The sequence below is a fragment of the Bos javanicus genome, chromosome 3 (genome assembly GCF_032452875.1).
Source record: "Bos javanicus breed banteng chromosome 3, ARS-OSU_banteng_1.0, whole genome shotgun sequence".
In the NCBI taxonomy this organism is placed as follows: Eukaryota; Metazoa; Chordata; class Mammalia; order Artiodactyla; family Bovidae; genus Bos; species Bos javanicus.
The window spans coordinates 18,233,274-18,250,008 of record NC_083870.1 but is presented as its reverse complement, the minus strand read 5'-3'; the positions used below and the strand labels follow the sequence as shown (position 1 = coordinate 18,250,008).

The window sequence follows — 16,735 nt, the reverse complement described above, 5'->3', positions numbered from 1 at the left end:
AAGATGTGAGGAGTAAAATAAGAGACAGAGACAAGAACTCTGCAGAAGGTGTAGTGACCCAGTTTGTCAATTGGTTAAGACTCTGATTCCACTGTAGGGGGCACGGGTTCTATTCCTGGTCAGGGAAGATCCTACACGCCATGTGGTGTGGTCAAAAAAAAAAAAAAATAATAAACTGGCTGGTTCTTTAAAGAAAAAAAAAAAAAGACATATCTAAAGGCCACTGTGTCAGTGCCTTAGTGACTGTGCTCTTTATTCTAGCTCCAGAAATAGTATAGGTGAGGGAGGGATTCAAGTTGGCTGGGGTGGTTAAGGGAGATTAGCTCAGCTGTGAATCACACTGACTGGGTGTGGTGATGACAGGTGATAATGGTGAGTAGCAGTGATTAACCAAATGCTTTGGAAATTTCAATTATGTAAACTGTTTGCTCTTTTGCCATTGCACCTTTTATAACATTGGAGATGCATTGCTCTCTGAAACATCACATTTAAGAAGAGGACACATCCTTTCAGTCCCAATGATTATTAATTACAATGATGACAAAATATTATTATTTTCTATGAACATTTATGAAAAGTATGTGTCTGGTTATCTTTGTACAGGAAGGCCTGATATGCAGCCATCCCTTTTCAGATGATTAAAAAAGAATATTCATGGGAAGAAAAGAGCACCTCTAAGAAGGTGTTTTCCCACTGGGGCTGCGGAATAATGGAGGGGGCCGGAGAAAGGCATGAGGATGAGGTCTGCTCGTGCACTAACATTATTCCAGTGGTTTGTAACAATCTGCCCCCTCTCCACTCTTGGCTGCTGTCTTTGGATATGGAAGCTAGCATATGTTCGATGTCCTTTTTTTGTTACCACCAAAGCCACTATGTCACAGTGTCAATATTTTCTCCAGGCTAGATGTTTTCTCTGGGTTTATTAAGCCAGCACCAGTGTCCACTCACCCTGAGTACGAGGCCAACTGAGAAGAGAGTCATTCTGTTTCACTCGACATTGCGACGTTGTGTATAAAACAATCAACTGCTGCCTGTTGAACCCATTTGAACGCAAGTTCTCGAGAGAAGAAATGTCTCTGATTCTCAATCATATCCCCAGTGCCTAGAACTGCGCACACAATAGATGCACAATAAAAATGAACTGAGTAGATAAATTGGTCCAAGGAAAGGACCTGGAGTGACCTTGATGAGCATTGGGGAATCTGATTTTCTCCGTAGCTGGGCTCCATGTTAAAGATGTTCTCATGTTACTTCTAGCTTCCCAAGACCCCCTTGTAATGCTAGCTAGGAGCTTTCCTGGTTGACCCTGCTCCCTTTCCTCTCTCCTCTCTCTCTCTCTCTCTCTCTCTCTCTCTCTCTCTCTCTCTCTCTCTTAAACAGTTTTAACTCAACCATAGCTGTAACTCTGTAAGCTCTTCGGGTGGCAGTTTGAGGTGCTTCTGAATCTCCACGTCTTCTTCCACAGCCTCTGTCAGGTGGCATGCTCTAATCCTCCAGTTTTGTTCAGCTTGTGAATAAGGTTTCCAGCCTGCACAGGGCTGCAAGGCCTGCGGTCTCCAGCTCTCACACCTTGCATTCCGGGTTTGCAGGCTATATCAGGCGAAGCACAACTCTTCCCTGGGAGCCAGTGGGTTAGCCACTTCCAGGAGCTACCTTGCCCTGCCGAAGGCTGAGCATTCTGCTGATTTCTAACCCAACTTAAACTAATGGCCAGAGCTGGGACTCCTGCTCCAGGGAATCATGTCTCATTTGTTAGATGGAGTTGGTGTGTATCTGGAATTAATCTCCTCTGAGGCTTTTTGCAATGGCAACCCACTCCAGTACTATTGCCTGGAAAATCCCATGGATGGAGGAGCCTGGTAGGCTGCAGTCCATGAGGTTGCTAAGAGTCGGACACGACTGAACGACTTCACTTTCACTTTTTACTTTCATGCATTGGAGAAGGAAATGGCAACCCACTCCAGTGTTCTTGCCTGGAGAATCCCAGGGACGGGGGAGCCTGGTGGGCTGCCATCTTTGGGGTCACACAGAGTCGGACATGACCAAAGCGACTTAGCAGCAGCAGCAGAGGCTTTTTGACTTCCAAATTTTAGGAATTAACTTCCAGGTTTGATAAAATCATTTCATAATTTAAGGTTGCAAAGTTATCCAGTTTTGACCGCCCCCCCGCCAACCCCTGCGGCTCAGTTCCTAACATCAATTTCACATAGTATTTACAATTGACTGTAGCTTGAGTTCTGACACTGTCTGACTTTTCAGGTGTCCAACTGAGATGTTACTCTTGGCTCACACTTAGGAACTCAGCCTCAGAAATGTCTGAGTTTCACAATTTAGGCTAAAACATGGTACTTTATTTAGCTTCATGATAGTGTCGAATTCAAATTTAATCAATTATATAGAATCCCAGCAACACTTCTCATTTTCTCTTTTTCCTAAAATTCTCATTTCACGTGCTCCAGTCATCTCATTAACTAAACTCCCAGCCACACCATTCCCCCTAGACCTCATTCAATCCTTCACTTACCTTTCATCTCCCCCTGCATTTTCATAGAGTCAGTGGAATTAACTTTCCTTCCTGAGATGTATGTTCTTACTCTTTTTTTTTGTAAATTAATTTATTTATTTTAATTGGTGGCTAATTACTTTACAATATTTAGTGGTTTTTGCCATACTTTCTTATGACCCAGTCATGGGTGTACATATGTTCCCCATCCTGAAACCCCTCCCACCTCCCCTCTCCATCCCATCCCTCAGGGTCATCCCAGTGCACCGGCCCTGAGCACCCTGTCTCATGCATTAAACCTGGACTAGTGATCTGTTTCACATATGGTAATATACATGTTTCAATGCTATTCTCTCACATCATCCCACCCTTGCCTTCTCCCACAGAGTCCAAAAGTCTGTTCACCTTCGTTGCCTCTGGAGTCACTGTCTCTTTATTTAGGACTCAGAAACAGCTTATTAAAATAACAGAACTCCCATATCACACCCTGGCAATTTCCAGGTTGTATCAGGACCCACTGCAGGTTTTGAGGGAAGTTAGTCCTTTCACTGAGAGGTGCAGGACCTAAACCAATAGGTCTCCATTCCAACTGAAAACTCATGGTCCTTCATGAATGGAGGTGGAAATGAACTGCTCGCTTCTCCTGATCCAGAGCTCAGATTCTGCCTCCAGAACCTTGTGTGGACTGTGTTGGCCACCAGGGGATCTGGGGAGGGACAGAGTGAAATGACACATGAGCCACCTGGAAATGAGGAAGAAAAGCTTTATTTTTCTCACAGGGTCAGGCACAGGCTCTGCTGATCATCAGCAGGTGCAGGAGGTGGGGACCTGTGAGATCCTGGAGATCAGACAGAAAGAGCTCTCCAGAGAGAGCTCCAAATTCTGCATGGGAACATCTCCTGGCTCAGTCTGGGCAAATGAGAATGGGGTATCTGGCAAAGGATGCCTTAGGGTGGGGCTAGGATGCCTCAGGGTGGGGCTAGGATGCCTCAGGGTGGGGCTTTTCCTTGGCCCTTGGGTTCTTGTATCCTCTGAAATCATATGTGTCAACATCAGGAGGCCAGGTCAGCAGCAGCCTCCAGATCCCTGGCCACAGCCAGAGCGCCCGGACTGCAGACCACTATCACCATCGCAGGAGTCAGAGCTCTGGCGCCGGCAGCGGTGGGACCTGCGGCGCCTGTGGGAGCCCAGGCAGCAGCCGCCCTCGGAGCTGGGGGTGCAGCCTGAGGTTGGAGGCAGACACTGTGCTGGGCTCTTTGGGGGGCACTTGGGGGAGGGGCACTTGGGAGGGCGCTGGCACTGCTGCTGGTTCTGCTGGCAGGACATCTCGGCAGGAGGTCAGTGAGCCTGGGGAAATGAAATCACCTTGTCAGCCTGGAATCCACAGTCCAGTGTTTCCCCACTCTTGGTTTCCTGATCCCTCTCTTGTCAGGCCAGCTGCTTCTTAAGCCAGGGCCGCAGGAGGCAGAGGAACACTGATGGGGAGTTAATTTGACCATGCAAGATGCCTCCTACATTGCTCTCTGCCCAGGATCCCATGGTGCCAATCTAACTGAGCATCCAGACTTTTGTATCTCAAAGGAAATACACAAGGGATGTACCCATTTGAGGAAAGTATTCTGAAAACTGATTATCACAGAAACTGTGTGTAGACATGAATAGAAAGAGCATGGGAATTGTCATGAGCTCCTGTGACCTTTGCAGTTCCCAGAATTCTTGTCACATCCCAAAGGAATTCCTTCTTGACCCTTACATCCCCCTGGCTACCTTCTCTGCAACCATACTTCTGGGATTTCATTTCAGGCCCCTTTGTTTTCCACTCTTCTGCTATGATCTCAGGGTTCCTTTCCAGCATCTCAGGTAGAGTTCCATTCCCTGCCGGATACTCACCAGGTGCCAGGAGGGAGGAGAAGTCTGTTTCTGAGGAGGCTGTGAATGGAGAGCTCAGGGCAAGAGCCCTTTTATCCTGTGCTGGGTGTGTGATACATGATTTGAGCACGCCACTGCTTTCACAATCAGGGGGAGGGTGACAGTCTGGTATGTTCCCAGGACTAGACTTCAAGCCCTTTTCCTGGGCACTTACATAATGTCCAACTAAGGAGTTTCCATCAAGAAGCATGATGACTGTCCACACACCTTCCCCTGGGGCAGCTAGGAGCCTGGCAACCTTCCTTCCTTCCTTCGTTGTTTCAGACCATCTGCCTCCATTCAGATTCTGACTCACCTTCTTTCCTGGGAATAGGTACAGCTATGGAAGAATTCTGTTTTGTTTTGTCCCCCCTCTGGCCCCCGCCGCCGCCACCTCCCTCCACCACCATGTGGCTGGTGGGATCCTAGTTCCCTGACTAGGGATTGAACCTATGTTCCTGTTTTGGAAGCTCAGAGTCTCAACCACTAGACTGCCAGGGAAATCCCAGAAGAATTCTGTTATTGGATCATGAGTCTACCAAGACAGACACACAGACAAACAAATTAATAGATCATAGAAAAAATTCCAAGTGGACCATGTTTCCTGGCTGCCCCAGTGACCAGGACCTTCAGAATAATGCACTGCTGCCTCCTGAGCTCCTCGCAGTGAGATACAGGCAAGGGAAGGGGACTGACTGTACCTGCACCCTGTCTGGGGGCAGTGAGCCCCTCTGATGACCTCATGGCACCAGGCAGCAGGCAGCTTCATGCGTGGGAGCAGAGCCAAATTAGGTGTTGATGGACAAATAAATAAATTGATCTGAGCTGAAAAAAAGCTGTTGGTGCATCATCTGAACTCAAAACTATTTGCACACTTAAGGAGGGAGATCGGAGGGAGGTTCAAGAGGGAAGTGACATAAAAAATAAAAAGAGATCTGATATAACATCTGCAAGGGCACAGGTCAATCATGCATACATTAAAATTCATGTAATAATGAGAAATAAAACTCTATATGGTTAAAAAAATTACTATTTGCACACTTAAACCTATTATACTATCTATCATTCAAATATATAATTAAGGCTGTAAGCTTTAATAATCCATAGCTAATTTAAACAAGTTTTGCTATTATAATAATATTATATCATGGTCCTATATTTTCTTACAGGGCTTCCCAGGTGGTGCTAGTGGTAAGAGCTTGGCTGTTGATGCAGGAGACATAAGAGACTCGGGTTTGATCCCTGGGTCCAGAAGATCCCCTAGAGGAGGGCATGGAAACCCACTCCAGGATTCTTGTCTGGAGAATCTCATGGACAGAGGAACCTGGCAGGCTACAGTCCATAGGGTTGCAGAGAGTCAGACACAACTTAAGCGACTTAGCACACATATTTTCTTACAGAGAAAAATGTTCATGGTCTATTAACTAGTAAAAATCAGGTGATAAAGCAGTGCACATAGTTAAGTGATTTTTTTTTTTTTTTTGGCCATGCCTGGCAGCATACAGGATCTTAGTTCCCTGACTAGGGATCAAACCCATGTCCCCTGGATTAGGAGGTCAGAGTCTTAACCATTGGACTGCCAGAGAAGTCCCAAATAAGTGAGATTTTGAATGAAGTCTTTTTGTAGAGGAAGGTATCTTATTCTATTATGACCATTAAAACCTCTAGGAATGGCTTCCTGCCCTCAGAAAATTTTGTTTTTCTCTCTCTGCTCAACACTCACCCAACACTAAAGCATAGGGCACCTGTACAGTATTTCAAGACCCTGTGCAGGAAGGACTTGGCATGGAGTGGACCTTCAGAGTGTTAGCTCAGGATGGAGGTGGTGGAGATGGTGTGGAGGGAATTGTGGCCTCACTGACCTTATCCTGTCTCCAGAGTGAGGTTCCTGACAGCCCTGAGGCCTTGCTGTTAGTCCCAGCCTCCCTTTCAGTTTGACCACTATTTGCCTCACTTCACTGAGAGCCCTACAACTGGATACTGGGTTGCAAAGGGGAAAATATGAGCTATGAAAAGAGACATTATTTTTTCTCTTGGACTCCATGGCGAGGATGCAGAAGGAGAGGATAGAAGGCAACTCATATTTATTTTCATCAGCTTTTCTGGATGGGGAAAGCCTTCAGTAATGCCACAAACTATGGCTACTGTCCCTCCTGGTACATCAGGGAAGTCTTACTCTACAACTTGTGTCCCAACGTGATTACTCAGCCATGTCCTAATTTGTGGTATAATACAGAGAGAAGTGGGCAGCCTAAAGGAAGTGGTGCTAACATCACCCTTGGGGCTCCTCTGAATGTCCAAACTGACCTGGGGGGATGACTGGGAGGGGGATGTCACCCACTGTTTCTTCCCCTGCAGACCAGATTCTCCTATTGCTAGCCCTCCTTCTTCCTGAATATTTCTTCCCATCCAGTTATTAATCCCCAAGTTTCTACATTCAACAGACTTTAATGGAGTGTCAGCTGTGGGTCATGGACTGGTCTCAGCACTGGGAGTCCAGCTATGAAGGAAACATAGCCTGCCCTCACAGGATTGCCAGTCTAGCAGAAAGGAGGGACACCATGATGAATTACAACTGTCTATACATTAAAGAGGGGAGAAGACAATGGCACCCCACTCTAGTACTGTTGCCCGGAAAATCCCATGGATGGAGGAGCCTGGTAGGCTGCAGTCCATGGGGTCGCTAAGAGTCAGACACAACTGAGCGACTTCACTATCACTTTCCACTTTCATGCATTGGAGAAGGAAATGGCAACCCACTCCAGTGTTCTTGCCTGGAGAATCCCATGGACGGAGAAGCCTGGTAGGCTGCAGTCCATGGGGTCGCACAGAATCGGACACGACTGAAGCGACTTAGCAGCAGCAGCAGCAGCATACATTAAAGAGAGATAGCAGGTGCTGTGGCAGGTGTAAGGATAAGGCCTGAATCGGTTCAGGGTTCAGACCTCTGCAAAATGTGAATAGTTTTCCTCTTTGACTTGTTTAATAGAAGCAAGTACAAAGGCTCTTTTTGGTCCAAATGAGTACAATCTCTATCTCGAGTCATTAGCCAACAACAGCTGAAAGGTAGTATCAATCTCAGTGGTGGAATAAGTTCCAAAACTTCTGGGTGGCTCTCAGTGTGAAGATTTCTCCATCTTCCTTAAAATGTAAGTGGGGGACTTCCCTGGTGGCCCAGTGACTTAACACTCCACATTCCCAATGCAGGGGTCCTGGGTTCAATCCCTGGCCAGTGAACTAGATCCCACATGCTGCAACTAAAGATCCCGAATGCCGAAACTAAGACCCAGGACAGCCAAATAAATCAATAAATATTTTTAAAAATGTAAGTGGACTTCTCTCTGGTTTCAGGCTCCATTCCTCGCTCCTTGTCTTATGGGCACCTGGTTTAGTCCTGGAGTTGCTGCTTTCCCATTTTATACAGCCCCTTCCATTTCTCCCAAACAGGCCTGCAGATGGAGCAGATGTCCTTGATGATGGAAGAAGATGCTGTGAGGCCATTAGGGCAGCTCTGTGAGGACCAGTGTGAGTAGCTCATCTTCAGGAGCTGGGCATCCTGCAGTGTGGAGCTATCAGAGAGAATGCACTTTATTTCTGATGCATCTTCCTTAAAATGCACTTGGAGGAATTAAATCTCAATTCATCAATCAAGTCTGTCATCTTACATAAGAAATGAAACAAAGACAAACTTCTTCCTTCTTTCAGGGATGGGACCAGGAGGTGACTGTGTGAAGCTTTTGTGACCAGTGGCTCAATTTCTTTTAGGGAAAATGGTGCAAAGGAGTGTGAAAATGCCTCCCAATCTTCTAATTGAGGACATTTCTTCCTAGCTTCCACATATAAAATTTCCTCCCCAGATGGTGTCTAACACTTTGGGCATGTAAAATGTGTCCTCATATGGAAATATTGAAAATATTCCATATGAATTAAAACCTTAACATGATATTGGTTTGGGATTTTTCTCAGTATTGTATATATTTTTTATTTTTGGGGTTTTATTTTTTAATTTAACTTTCATTTTATATTGAGTATAGTTGATTTACAATGTGTTAGTTTCAGGTGTACAGCAAAGTGATTCATTTATACATATATTTATTCTTTTTCAGGTTCTTTTCTCATATAGGTTATTACAGAATATTCGAGCCCCAACCCTAAAACCATAGCATCTAAATATCCTTAACTTCTAAACAGCGCATTGGCAGAGTCCCAGATTTCCTCTATGTATATTAAGAAACTGTAGAAGTATCTCTCCCATTATCACTGCCATATGAAAATAGAATGCCAGGAATTTTATGAGGAATGTCAGAACAGAGGATGATTTTCCCAGCAGACAATCAGGGAGGATGGACATTAAGGATGTGAGCTGAATCAGGACAGGATGAGCTGGGCGGATATGCGGTGATGAGAGCTGTCAGTCTGGCTGGTACGGCCATGTGACACTCATCTTTGGAAATTCCAGGAAATGGTGTGGAGACACTTTGTGACTGTTTAGATGGTCATTTCCATACACTGTTATTTGGCCAAATGTATGTATTATAGTCTTATCTGTACTCACAGGCTGAAAAAAAGTAGCTGATATTTAGATTATACATTATATGAGATACTCATAATTTGTAAAATTATGTGTCTTTTGGTAAATGTAAAAAAAAAATACAGACAGTCCAGCAATTCTAAGGAGAATCTTGAAATATTTGAGACATTATTGCATTCACATCAGACTAAAGGGAAAATAAAAACATATTATCATCTCAATAAATGCAGAGAAAGCATTTGAAAAAAATCCAGTGTGAATTCATGATTAAAAAAAAAAAAAGCTTTCAGAAAGACAATGAATCTTGTAGGGATTCCTTGGGAACATCCTCAACTTTATAAAGAGCATCCTCAACTTCATAATATTTTCATACTTGATATAGACAATGAATGTTTTTCTCCTAAAATCAGGAGCAAGGCAAGGGTAGATCTATGGAAAAGAACATAGGGTTCAAAACTAGACCGAGTATAGAGGATTAATTTATTTTAAACAAAGGTACAGAGGCGATTGAATGGAGGAAGGACAGTCATTTCAACAAATGATGCTGAAACACTTGGCCATCTTTGTGTTAAAAAAGAATTAAATTTTACTTCATGCTATATACAAAAATTAACTCAACAAGGATATTAAACCAAAATGTAAAACATAAACCTTATAAAGTAAAACATAATAGATGATCTCTTATGACTTTGGGTTATACAAACATTTTTTAGATATGGCAAAAAAGGATTCATTCAAAAAAGAAAACCTTGATAAACTGAACTTCAGCAAAAGTAAAAACGTTAACTTTTCAAAAGACATTGTTAAGAAAATGTAAAGAAAATTCAGAGACTTGAGGAAAATATTTGCAGAACATATATCTTACAGAGTTATGTCTAGAATATATAAAAAATACTTGAAAACTAAAAATCAGGAAACAGAAAACAGACAGCCATCTCAACTAAGAAAATGCCTGGATGGCAAATAAGCACAAGAAAAGACACTGAACATCATTTGTCATTAAGGAAATGCAGATTAAAAGCAAAATGAGATACCACTCTACACACATTAGAAGGGTTAAAAAAAAAAAACAACTGGCAATACCACATTCTATGAAGGATGTGGAGCATTTAGAGCTCTTAGACATTGCTGGTGACAATGCAAAATTATACAACCAGTTTGGAAAATAGTTTGCCAGTATCTCATAAATAGAAATGTATACTCACCATTTGCCCCAGAGCCCTATTCTTAGGTAACTGGCCAAAAGGAATAAAATTTATGTTCAGAGAAAAACCTGTAAGTCAATGTTTATAGTGGCTTTGTAATTGCCCTGAATTGCAAATAAACCAAGTGTCCTTCAACTGGTGAATGGATTAAAAATCTGATACATCCATGCAGTGGAATGCTGCTGCTGCTAAGTTGCTTCAGTTGTGTCCAACTCTGTGCAACCCCATAGACGGCAGCCCACCAGGCTCCCCTGTCCCTGGGATTCTCCAAGCAAGAACACTGGAGTGGGTTGCCATTTCCTTCTCCAATGCAGCAAAGTGAAAAGTGAAAGTGAAGTCGCTCAGTCGTGTCCGACTCCTAGTGACCCCATGGACTGCAGCCTACCAGGCTCCTCCGTCCATGGGATTTTCCAGGCAAGAGTATTGGAGTGGGGTGCCATTGCCTTCTCTACTTAGCAGTAAAAAAGGAATGAGCTACTACTATATGAAACAAAAGGAATGAATTTTAAATATATTTTTCTATGTGAAAGAAGTCAGGCTTTCAATGTCACTCGTGGTGGATTCATGTCAATGTATGGCAAAACCAATACAGTATTGTAAAGTAATTAGCCTCCAAAAAATAAATAAATAAATAAATACATTAAAAAAATCAATGTCACATGTTATATAGTTCTAATTATATGCCAACAAAAGTCCGTCTAGTCAAAGCTTTGTTTTTTCCAGTAGTCACGTATGGATATGAAAGTTGGACTATAAAGAAAGCTGAGCACCAAAGAATTGATTCTTTTGAACTGTGTTGTTGGAGAAGACTCTTAAGAATCCTTAGACAGTAAGGAGATCCAACCAGTCCATCCTAAAGGAAATCAGTCCTGAATATTCATTGGAAGGACTGAGGCTGAAGCTGAAACTCCAATACTTTGGCCACCTGATGCAAAGAACTGACTCACTGGAAAAAACCCTGATGCTGGGAAAGATTGAAGGTGGGAGGAGAAGGGGACGACAGAGGATGAGATGGTTGGATGACATCACCAACTCAATGGACATGAGTTTGTGTAAGCTCTGAGAGTTGGTGATGGACAGATAGGCGTGCTGTAGACCATGGGGTTGCAAAGAGTCAGACACGACTGAGTGACTGAACTGAACTGAATTATATGACATTCTGGAAAAGATAAAACTATAAAGACTAAAAAATAGATTGGTGGTTGCCCAGGGTTGGGATGGGGGAGGGAATATATTGGGGTGATGGACTTGTTCCATATCTTAATTGTAGCAGCATTTACATGACAGCAATTATCTATTAGTTAAAGCCCATGGAATTGTATACTCCAATGGGTGATTTTTTTACAGTATGTAACATACACCTTGGCTTACCTGGTGGCTCAGTGGTAAAGAATCCTACTGCCAATGCAGAGATGCAGGTTCAAACCCTTGGTTGGGAGGATCTCCTGGGGAAGAAAATGGTGACCCACTTCAGTATTCTTGCCTGGAAAGCGTGGATGGAGGTGTCTGGTGGTCTATAGCCTATGGGGTTGCAAAGAGTCAGATACGACTTAGTGACTAAACAACAACTAAATATACCTCAAGGAATCTGACTTAATAACAGAAAAAATTTAAAACAATACTTTTTAGGAATATATACAAATGTGACAAAAATATATTAAAAGGGAAGAAAGAAAGAACATTAAGCACAAAATTCAGGATTTTGGCTATGTCAGTTGGCTGGGACATGGGATGACAGAGAACTCAGTAGGTCCTATAAAGTTATTATTTCACTTAGGTGGTAGACTTTTGTGTGTCTTCATTTAAATGATTGATAGGTAGATAAATTAAGAGGGGGCATATGTGGACCAATGACCAGCATACATTAAAAACCAAGGTTTATTGTTCCAGTCTACACCAAATATCTGATAATAAGAAAACTAAAGGCCGTAAACTCCAAGGAGAAATACCTTCCCAGGATACCACTTTGGGCCTTACTTTTCTCATCTTCCCCTTTTCACAACATCAGTCATAAATTGCAGATGAGAAGGGCTACTCCTTGCTTGTTTATTTGTTACTAATATGCGTGGCTCAGAAGGCTTGCCTTGGAGCTGGACCTCAGATAAAGCACTTCCTGCTCCAGAGCTCACATATACATTACTAGGTCATAAGATCCTCATTTTAGGCCAACCAGGTCAGTTTCTTTTCCATGTTAGTTTTTTCTCCATGTTTTATCTCAGATTCCTCAGGATGTCAGAGGAATCTGACATACTTCACAGTAAAGCATCTTTGGGGTTGATACATGCTTTGAGCTGTGAATTCAAGTGTCTTCCTTGGTCTTCTCAGGCTCATTGTGGACTCTGTTCTGAGAAGGAAAACACTGGCTGTGAGGTGGGGGAGGTTCCAGGAGAATGTGCACACTCAGACCTGTGTGACTCTTTGCAACCTGTAGCCCACCAGGCTCCTCTGTCCATGAGATTTCCCAGGCAAGAATATTGGAGTGGATTGCCATCCCTCCTCCAGGGGGTCTTCACCACCCAGGGATCGAACCCGTGTCTCCTATGCCTCCTGCAATGGCAGGTGAATTCTTTACCACTGAGCCACCTGGCAAGGTCCCAGGAGGGAGGTGTGAAATTAAGGAGCTCCATCACAAAGAGGAAGAGAATGGGCACATCAGGAGACAGGAACTAAGCCAGGGACTCAGGGCTGGGACTGGGAGGAAGCCAGCTACCAGTCAGCTGGTGAAGCACCAGGACCAGAAGGCAGCTCTATTAGCAGGCTCTGAAATGATCTGAGTCACACTGACTGGGGACAAGTGTTACACCAAAGTGTAGCCCCACAGCAACGCAGAATCACACATCGCTGGGACAAAACATGGCCTCTGTGCTTATTTCTAGAAAAGCATACTGCATGGACAAGTAATTAGCTCCCTTCTGCAGCTAGATTTGAACCCTAAGACTAAGTCAGCTCTCCTCCCTTCTACCTACACATTTGCCTTAGGAGGTTTTATATGAGCCTCATTTGATATCGTAGACCTTATAGTGGCTAAAGTGAAAGTGTTAGTTGCTCAGTCGTGTCTGACTCTTTGTGACCCCATGAACATGGAATTCTCTGTCCATGGAATTCTCCAGGCAAGAATACTGGAGTGGGTAGGCATTCTTTTCTCCAGGGGATCTTCCTGGAATATATATTTAGTGTTCACTCTAACTGAGATATCAGAGTGAAAATACATATCAGCTCCCCCTGTCCAGGACCATTTATGTTCTCACATGTATCCTGAAAGAACTTTTGGAATCACTGATTCAAAACAAGTAAATTGTACATTGATGAGAAAAAGGACACCATAGCCTTTACTATTAATTTTGTGTCTAAAAACAGGTAGCTAGTCCTTTAAGCTTATAAGAAATTGGAATGCAATGTGATACACTTGCTATAATAAAGTTTTATGTAATTCTATTTAATTAAATTTAAGTATGTGAATGCTGAAGTGTCAATGATAAATTTATTTTGGGTAAGTGTAGTGTAATATATTTTTCATATTGGAGACAGTTTGATGAGGAATAGATATGTAATGTCACCAGTAAATTCAATGGGAAAATAGCATTCAGATGGGAAAGAATCTGCCTGCAATGTAGGAGACCTGGGTTTGATCCTTGGGTCAGGAAGATCCCCCGGCAAAGAGAATGGCTACCCACTTCAGTATTCTTGCCTGGAGAATTCTGTGGACAGAGGAACCTGGCAGGCTACTGTCCATGGGGTCACAGTCAGACATGACTGAGCAACCAACACTTTCACTTTAGCCATTATAAGGCCTATGATATCAAATGAGGCTCATATAAAACCTCCACCATGGTCAGTCTTAAAATTACCAACCATTTTTGTAAAATGGTTCATTATTATCATTTGCACTATTTTCCTTCCCTTAGCTCTTCCAACATCTGAACCACTTCCTTCTATTAGCTTCTACAGTGTCAGAATCAATAGTGCACATTGGCAGATGTGGACACAACAGAGCCTCAGTGAAGAGTGGACTTCTCCCCATCTCCCCTTCTCCTCTTTCTTCTTAATGATATCAATTGTGAATCTAGTCACATCTAGAGCTGTAGGCCCCTTCTTAGTGGGACTCGTCTACTGCTGCCCATGCTGCCACATGGGACAGTGAGGTCCTCTTAGGAACCTGTCTGTCTTAGACAAGAAATGGCTCCCACCTCCATCCCTTACCCTACGCATCTCCCATCTCCCTCAGGACAATGACCTTGACCAGCTGTCACCAGACTTCAGAGAACGCAGAAGTCTTCATTACCATTTGGGACTTGCAGTGCAATGCGGGGACAAGGGGGACGGACCAATCATAAGCTAAAATCTTAGGCTTGAGGTCTTTATAAACACTTCTATGATAGCACATATCTCAACAGATCAATATACTTACTTGTCTAGGGAGGTTCCTGGCCACCCAGAGGTTAGGACTTCACTTTCCAATATGGGAGGTGAGGGTTCAACCCCTGGTCAGGGAGCTAAGATTTCATATGCCTTGTGGCAAAAAAAAAAAAAAAAAAAAAAACCAAAACATGAAATAGAAGCAATATTGTAACAAACTCAATAAAGACTTTTAAAAATTATTTTAAAATATATATTTACTTCTCTGTGTCATGATCTATTTAACCTGTGAGATAATCAGAGAAGAAACCTGTCATACATCTCTCTATATTATTCTTGTCAAATGAAGTAAAATGGACAGAGCTTGGTCTAGGAACGGAAGTGAATGAATGACTAAAGACATAGCAATAGATCCAGAGCAGATCTGAGTAGCAAGTGGCTCAGCAGTCACAGGGACATCCTGGTTCCACCTTAGTAGAATTTTAGATTCATGCCCAGGAAGACACGAGGCAAGCAAGTAGGAAGTGTGTGTCGTCATTGCCCTCCCCCTTGTTGTGAAAGCAGCAGGATGCTCGGGCCGTGCATCACACACCCAGCACAGGATAAAAGGGCTTCTGCTCTGAACTGCGCATCCACAGCCTGCTCAGGAGCATCCTTCTCCTGCCTCCACTGCAGCGGTGAGTGACTGGAAGGGGACAGAGCCTCAGCTAGGAGTGTGGGGGAGACAAACTCGGGGTTGGTGGGGAAGAGGAAAGCAGAGGTGTCTGTGGAGGCAGCAAGAATCAGACTTTGGGGGGCAACTGGGAACAGGGCAGGGGACAGTGAGCAAGGACCTGTGTGGGAGGCACTGGTGTCTGGGACACATGGCTCTCAGCACCACCCCCACACTTCATCCTGAAACACACATGCGCCAGAGACATCCTCCAGGGGTCACTTCCCAGTGGGTGTATTTCCCTCTGTGTTTCTACAGGGCCCACTTAGAGGATGACAGCATGGTTCTGGGAAGGACTAGAGAGTGAGGGAACTGTCTTGCCAGGTCAGTTGAACTTGAGATCCATTTCCGCTTTCCTCTTGAACATCACAACTCAGGAGGCAGCTGGGATTAGGAGCATAGGCCCTAGTAAGACCGCTCACAGGGGAGACACTGGCCTGGAGCTTGTGCACTGATCTTTTCTCCTTGAATGTGTCCAGGCTCACTGACTTCCCGTTGAGATGTCCTGCCAGCAGAACCAGCAGCAGTGCCAGCCCCCTCCCAAGTGCCCCTCCCCCAAATGCCCCCCAAAGAGCCCAGTACGGTGTCTGCCTCCAGCCTCCTCGGGCTGTGCTCCCAGGTCCGAGGGCAACTGCTGCCTAGGCCCCCACAGGCGCCCCAGGTCCCACTGCTGCCGGCGCCAGAGCTCCGACTCCTGCGATGGTGATGGTGGTCTGCAGTCCGGGCGCTCTGGCTGTGGCCAGGGATCTGGAGGCTGCTGCTGACCTGGCCTCCTGATGCTGAGACACGTGATTTCAGAGGAAACAAGAAGCCAAAAGCCAAGGAAAAACCCCATCTTGATGCATCCTTTCTTGGACACCCCGGTCTTTGCATCCCAGGCTGACGAGCTGAAATGTTCACAGCAGGCTGGTGCGCTCTCCCTAGAAGGCTCTAAGGTGTATTTCCCAAGAGCCCATGGGCTCCCCTGCTTTGTGCCTCACTGTGTTCTCACCGCTCTTTGACCACATACAGAAATAAAACTTCTTCTTACACCACATGCCTCTCACCTGTCTGTTGAGTGCTCCACCCAAGGCTGCCCGGTGGGCCCCTCCCTCGGTTCCTGAAGGTACGGCTTGCTTGCACCAGGGAATGATCCTGGCAGGGGCCTAGCTCATTAATAGGTCTGCTTTTTCTCACATGGGTTTGTGGGGGTGGCCCAGTGGGAGTTTTGGGGGTGGCAGGTGGGAGAAGAGGAGCTGTCTGGTTGCTGAGAACACTCTCAGAAAAAGGCCGTGTATAACATGGGAGAGGAGGGACGAGCTGTCCTCAGAATCCGTTTCTCTGTTGAGGCTAGTGTGACAGATCAGACATTGAGGAAAATGAGACCAAAGAGGATGGAGAACTTGCAGGCAGAAAGAAAGACCTGGTGAAGAAAGAGCAAGTTCATCTGAAAATAATGAACTTGGGAGAGAGAGGTGAACTGGACAGGCAGTGAACTCTCAAGAAACCCAAAGTGAGGGCTTTCCTGGAAAGAATGCATG

At 44.5% G+C, this 16,735-nt stretch overlaps 2 protein-coding genes across 3 annotated transcripts; one reads left to right on the top strand and one right to left on the bottom strand.

Annotated features, from left to right (window-relative positions):
* Positions 1-3,554: 3,554 nt before the first annotated feature.
* Positions 3,555-4,466, bottom strand: LOC133245295 (late cornified envelope protein 3B-like). Its single transcript, XM_061413228.1, has 2 exons — positions 4,394-4,466; positions 3,555-3,850 (listed from the first exon to the last, which is right to left on the bottom strand). Exon 2 carries the CDS (start codon positions 3,827-3,829, stop codon positions 3,569-3,571), a length of 261 nt encoding a protein of 86 aa, XP_061269212.1. The 5' UTR covers positions 3,830-3,850; positions 4,394-4,466; the 3' UTR covers positions 3,555-3,568.
* Positions 4,467-15,133: 10,667 nt separating this feature from the next.
* LOC133245294 (late cornified envelope protein 3D-like) lies at positions 15,134-16,249 on the top strand. Of its 2 annotated transcripts, none has more exons than XM_061413225.1 (2): positions 15,134-15,180; positions 15,695-16,249. In XM_061413225.1, exon 2 carries the CDS (start codon positions 15,716-15,718, stop codon positions 15,977-15,979), a length of 264 nt encoding a protein of 87 aa, XP_061269209.1. In that variant the 5' UTR covers positions 15,134-15,180; positions 15,695-15,715; the 3' UTR covers positions 15,980-16,249. The 2 variants fall into 2 exon arrangements, with proteins under 2 accessions (XP_061269209.1, XP_061269210.1); XM_061413226.1 differs by lacking the exon at positions 15,134-15,180 and adding an exon at positions 15,457-15,539.
* The last annotated feature ends 486 nt before the right edge of the window (positions 16,250-16,735 follow it).